The 6,398-nt window shown below is 29.7% G+C and overlaps 1 protein-coding gene across 2 annotated transcripts; it reads left to right on the top strand.

Annotated features, from left to right (window-relative positions):
* The first annotated feature begins 554 nt into the window (after positions 1–554).
* On the top strand, positions 555–5,857 carry LOC131643173 (ureide permease 1-like). 2 transcript variants are annotated; one of them, XM_058913325.1, is made up of 4 exons: positions 555–991; positions 1,079–1,237; positions 1,316–1,791; positions 5,263–5,857. In XM_058913325.1, the coding sequence occupies exons 1-4, from the start codon at positions 625–627 to the stop codon at positions 5,329–5,331; spliced, it is 1,071 nt and encodes a 356-aa protein (XP_058769308.1). In that variant the 5' UTR covers positions 555–624; the 3' UTR covers positions 5,332–5,857. The 2 variants fall into 2 exon arrangements, with proteins under 2 accessions (XP_058769308.1, XP_058769307.1); XM_058913324.1 differs by having other exon boundaries at positions 557–991; positions 5,279–5,852.
* Positions 5,858–6,398: the final 541 nt, after the last annotated feature.

Below are 6,398 nucleotides of genomic sequence, written 5' to 3'. Positions count from 1 at the left end.
TTGGTCTCCTTTTGAGTTCTTTAATGAAATAAAGACAAAAATAGGGACTAATTTTGCAAAAAAAAAATAGTGGAGACGAAAAATAAGGAGACGAAAATTGCATAGAAAACTTAAAAAAAGGACTAAAATAGTGGCTTTTAAAATAGAAGGATCAAAATAAAATAAAAAAGATAAAATAGAAGGACTAAAGTTACAATTAAGCCAAAATTATTAAAACTAACCCATCACATTCTTCAACAAAGATTAATTATTAAATTATAAATAATTTTGTAATATAAATAAAATAAACATGTTTTAATAATATTTTTATTTTTTTCTTTTAATTTATATTTACAATACTAAAACATAAATTTTATAAAATAATTCAAATAGGTTCTTATTTATATAAAATTAATTATATTTTTTAATATGTATGGAAGGATGAAAAGTGACATAAAATAAAAACTAGAAGGAGTAATTGATTAAATAACATCCACCTAGTCATAATGTTTGCCCTCACATATAACCTTAAAGACATAATGCTAGTATTGATATTATTATATACTAGTAATAATTAATTAACTCATTTGGCTTTTCTAGATAGTACACATATTCCCATCACATATTATAGAAAATTGTTGAAAAATGTATCAGGTTGAGAGCAAAGGAGGTGCCATAGTATGCATGCTGCTTTCCTTGTTCTTCTTAGGGACATGGCCTGCTGTTATGAATCTATTAGAAAGGAGAGGCCGTCTTCCTCAACATACCTACCTTGATTACACCATCACCAATCTTTTGGCTGCTGTTATTATTGCTTTCACCTTTGGTCAAATAGGCACTCAGGACCCAAACTTCCTGTCACAGCTTTCTCAGGATAACATGCCTTCTGTCTTGTTTGCTATGGCTGGAGGGGTTGTTCTCAGCATTGGAAATTTGTCTTCTCAATATGTTTGGGCTTTTGTTGGTTTATCAGTTGCTGGTGTAATCACATCAAGCATAATTGTTGTTATAGGTATTTCATTCTCATCTTATATATACATTTCTTATTTATAGCTCTATATATTTTGTTGCTGAAATTTTTTGTTTGTTTATTTGATAGGAACAATCTTGAACTACTTTTTGGATGACAAAATAAATAAAGCTAAGATTCTTTTCCCGGGAGTTGGTTGCTTCTTTGTTGCAGTTTGTCTTGGCTTCATTGTTCATTCATCAAATATTGCAGATAATCAAGCTAAGCTCAAGGATTTTGCAAGTGAAGGTAACAACATTTTTCTACATTATATAATTGTCATATTTGAATAACATTGGTCTTTTTCATTTATTCTTACATAAACAGTTAGTTCAAAAGATTTAGAGAATGAAAGTGATGCTACACACAAGATTAAAGCAGGAACTGCAATTTTTCTCTTAGAACTTGAAAAAAGAAGATCCATTAAAGCAAGTGGAAAGAGCACTTTTATTGGGTTGGCTATAACTTTCTTTGCAGGAATTTCCTTCTCTATATTCTCACCATTATTCAATTTAGCAACAAATGACCAATATCACACTTTAAGGAGAGGGGTTCCTCATTTAAGTGTTTATACAACCTTCTTTTATTTCTCAGTCTCTTGTTTTGTTGTTGGCATCATTCTAAATATCATCTTCCTTTACCATCCAATATTAAGCTTACCTAAGTCATCATTGAAAGGGTATTTGGGAGATTGGAATGGTAGAGGTTTGGCCTTGTTGGCTGGTCTCCTGTGTGGATTTGGGAATGGACTTCAGTTTATGGCGGGTCAAGCTGCAGGATATGCAGCTGCAGATGTTGTTCAAGTGAGTTTTCCTTTACTTTCTTTTATGTATGATACATAACTTTGTTTTTAGGAGGAAATTTTTACTAAGATGTATACTTGATTATTTCGTTATAAAACATAAATGGTAAGAATATATCTTATGGAGTTTAATTTAAGGAGAAAACGTAGATATTATTCCTTAGGTGTGATTTATACTATTTTCCAATGAAAATATGACAAATGTACATAAAATACCCTTTAAAGATTGAAAATAGAAGAAAATTGCATATGTGTAGGAGGAAATTATACACTTGTCATATTTTCATTGAAAAATAGTATAAACCACACCTAAGAAATTGTATCTAATTTTTCTCCTTAATTTAAAGTTTGAAACACATCATTTATGTTTTTGTAACAATTTAGTCATTTCTCATTAAAAAGAATTCGACCGGTTAATTCAACTTTCATTCTCAATGCATTTATGTTACAAGTATATATATATGTACAACATAACTAAAATGTACTAATCAAGAGAACATCTGACCAATTTACTTTACAAATTTAGTTTACAAATGAGAAAGTGAACCAAGTTTCGACGATAAATTCAAATGATTGATTCAGTGTCTTGATGTTTTGATCCAACCAGAGAGTCCCTGAACACATTTTAATTTCCAAGTAATTGATGGCAGAAAGTGAAAGATGTTTAGGATTAGAATAATGTGTATTTGAATATGATATCTTTATTAGAATTATATATTGGGATTCTATGATTTTCGGGGACCTTGGAATTTTTGCCTCTTACACCAGTATGAGAGGCCAAATGAAAAAGGATCTCTTGCCTCTTACACCTGTATGAGAGGCCAAATGAAAAATGATCTCTTGCAAGTACAATCTAATGGCTAAGTTCCTTTTGACTACTTTGATAAGGTGTTATTCAAGGATATGTCTATCTTAGGTTCCACGATACGGGTTTCTTTGTGGTTAAAAACTTGAAAGTTGTAATGTCAACAACCCAACGTCGGTGCGGTGACGTTAGTAATCCATAACTTCTAACCATGCAATCCTTAGAGGTCCCTTCGACATGGTTTGTGTGTTCCACTAGGGATGTTTCATACCTTGGTCCCTAGTCCTTATGAGTCCTTCCCGCTTGAAAATGTTCTAAAGGATCCTCGACAGGCCTATTGGATGAATCTGATGGCCTTTGTCACAAGTTCTTATGGAGGACTCACAACGTGTGGGATCATAATATGTTGGAAATACTCTTTCCACCCTTACATGAGCATACCACACCCTTGAAAATTCAAAATTTCCCTTCATGCATCAGGAAATGCATCTTTGGACGCATCCAAGAGCATGCCAATCTTTTGTTTTATGATATTCACCTTGTTTAAAAAAAAATATAGTCCAAAGATGCATCTATGAAATACCTCCTGAACTAATTTATTTTATTTTTTTTATTGTCGCAACTGATTTAAATAACAACTCAATGACATTTCCGGAGATGCATCTCTAAAATATAGTCCAATGATACTTCCTTTAGTGCGTCAGGTGATCCTCACAGAATGAATCTCTCACGTGGCTCGCATAATGGCCCTAACTTGTTTTTACCTATCATCGAATGGGGCACACTTTGATCAACAGTAACAATTTGTATATTTTTAATTAGTTTCAAATAGAATTACGAGAAAGTGTATAACGGATGCTGGCTTGGTATGCTAAGTTAGATGACATGTATAAGAGATTGAATTTATATGCTGATAACTTGAAATGGTGCCAAGAAAATTTGGAAACGAATGATAAAAATTATGAGGCTTGTGACAGAGAAGTGTATAAACTTCAAAATGTGAAGAGTTGGATTTTATTTATGGATGAAGAAAATAACATATTTGAAATGATGGCTACAATGTATCTAGAACAAAGAAAATGGAGAAAGTTCAACTAGAGGAAGTCGAGAAGAGAAATGATCATCATTAGTTGTTGAGCTAACTATATATACCTCATCTCTATGTTAATTTGGATTGGTACATGCAAACACTCTGACGCCTAAGCCAATGTAGTTAAAAGTGAGAGGTGTTTAAGATCAGAATACTATGTACCTTAATATGAGACCATATTTAGGCTTTTATAATGGGGTTCTGGAATCTATAGAGACCTAGAGTCTTCTACCTCTTGCAAGTACAATCTAACATTATACACCTTTTATCTTGACTGCTTTAATCAAGTGTCCTTCTAAAATAATTTTATCTTAATTCACGTGTTGTTCAAAAGTAATGAGGTTGATGCCATCGACTTAACGTCATCCAAATATTTGTAACTTCTAATTAGACGGTCCTTAGATATCCCTTTGATATAATCCTTGTATGTCACTAAGAGTAGATATCGTACTATGGTCCATATGCCTTCTAAGTTGTTAAGTGGAAAAGTTTTCTTAAAGGATTCTCGACAAGTCTGTTGGATGAATCTCACAACCATTGTCGCAAGTTCCTATAGGGTTCCATATTGTGCGGGATATATATATATATATATATATATATATATATATATATATATATATATATATATATATATATATATATATATATATATATTAATTAAATGATTCACTAGTCAGTATCATAATTATATGAGGTTAAAGGTATTACACTGACAGTGTAAAATAATTTTACACTGTCATCCAATTGGGATTCACCAATCAGCCATGTCACATAACTTTTAAAAAAATAACCGTATGACTTGACACTTAACATGGTCGTGATTGGTTGACAGTGTAAAATTATTTTACATTGTCACTGTCAGTGTATATCCTTTTTTTCTCTAATTATATCTTCATTGACAAACACATAATGATAATTTGAAGAAAAAAATATTAATTTTAGTAAATTAGATATTCTAACAACTTGCCATTTAAGTGTAATTTAAATGTTTTGCCAATAAGTTAAAGATGTAATTTAAATTTTTAAATGGATAGGTAAAAAAAATTAAAAACATACATACCAAAAATGACTAGTTTAAAAAATATATATTAACCAAACAATTTAGCTCGAGTGGTAAATGAGTTACTGCTAAGGATTATTAGGGTATACTCCCCTAAAAATCAGAATGCATAAAAAAATTTAAGATATGATTGAAAAAGAACCCTAAAATATTTTGCTAAAATAACTCTAAAATGTGTTATACCGTTATAACCAGAAAAAATATTGTACCATTAATGTTAAATCAGTTGCGAAACAAGAAAGACACATGTGTGTATCATTTATAAAAAAACTAAAACACGTAACAACTAAACAAAAATAAGATTTCATAATTAATAAATTAGAGAATATTATTTAATTAGTTGTTATATTTTAATTAAAGAGAAACAAAATAACATAGATAACATTACAATATTAAATTTTTCTCTAGACACTGATTAAAGAAACTATCCACTTTGTTAAAAATACTAACATTACACTATCTCTACATTTCAAAGTTCACATGTATCATTCACATGATTAACTTTTTATATTTAAAGAGTATTTTATGTGCAGGCTCTTCCACTTGTGGGTACTTTTTGGGGGATTGTTTTGTTTGGAGAGTATAGAAAATCATCAAAGAGAACTTATACACTACTTGGAAGCATGTTGATTATGTTTATTGCAGCGATTGTTCTACTCATGGCATCGTCTGGGCACCGAAAATGATTATGCGTCTTAAAGGAACATGTTACTAGAATTTAAAAGGTTTTGTAAAAACGTAATTGGTTCTGCTCAACAATAATTGATTGAACGCATCAAATTATCTTTCTTAGGTTAAAAGATGCTACATGACAATATATAAGCATTCATTTGAAGAGATTGAGTTTTTTTGCAAAGGGGGAAACACCTTTTGACAATAATGTACTTTAAGATAAATAGTATAAGAGAAATGATAGGTTTACATCATATTTTGACATATACACCGTATATTTATACTATACTATCTATTTTTTTTATTTTATTTTATATGTATGCATTGAAATTTGGGCCACCCTAAGTTTAGTAAATAGGGTACGGTGTCACATTGTTGGTGTATACATAGCACAACTTATAGTATAATGAAGAATAATTTCAGTTTGTTTTATGATACAAAAACATTATTATCCATGATTTAGAAATCAATGTATTTTTTTATAAATTACAATGTCATTGTCTCAACTAAAATGTTGTACAATAATTACTAAAAAATATATACAAATATAACCATTAAACTATGTTGTGTCATTGTTGATATTAATATTACTTAGGGTCAAAGGTTATTAGATGATTAAAAAGCTTTTAATTGAAGAGATTGAAATTGCTAAATAATCATGAAAATATTTTCACTAACTAGAACTTTGAACCTAATACTATGATAAAGAATAATTTAAATTTAATTTATAATATAAATATATTATTATATATTCGAATTGTTGAAAAGAAAAAGTATTTGTATTATTATAATGAAAAGTTTAACTTAATAGAGGGATCAGGTGGTGTATTTATACACCAATATACCAACTAAATTTACTATAAAAGTTCAATTAATTAACATTAAAATAGAAAATAATTAATAATTGACTATGATTAATTTTACTTTTATCTATAACTCCCCTACAAGTTGGACGTTGTATTGAGACAAGTCCAGATTGAC

This window comes from Vicia villosa, unplaced genomic scaffold, assembly GCF_029867415.1.
Source record: "Vicia villosa cultivar HV-30 ecotype Madison, WI unplaced genomic scaffold, Vvil1.0 scaffold8, whole genome shotgun sequence".
NCBI classification, from domain to species: Eukaryota; Viridiplantae; Streptophyta; class Magnoliopsida; order Fabales; family Fabaceae; genus Vicia; species Vicia villosa.
Note: the sequence above shows the minus strand (reverse complement) of the source record. Positions and strands in the feature narration are given on the sequence as shown.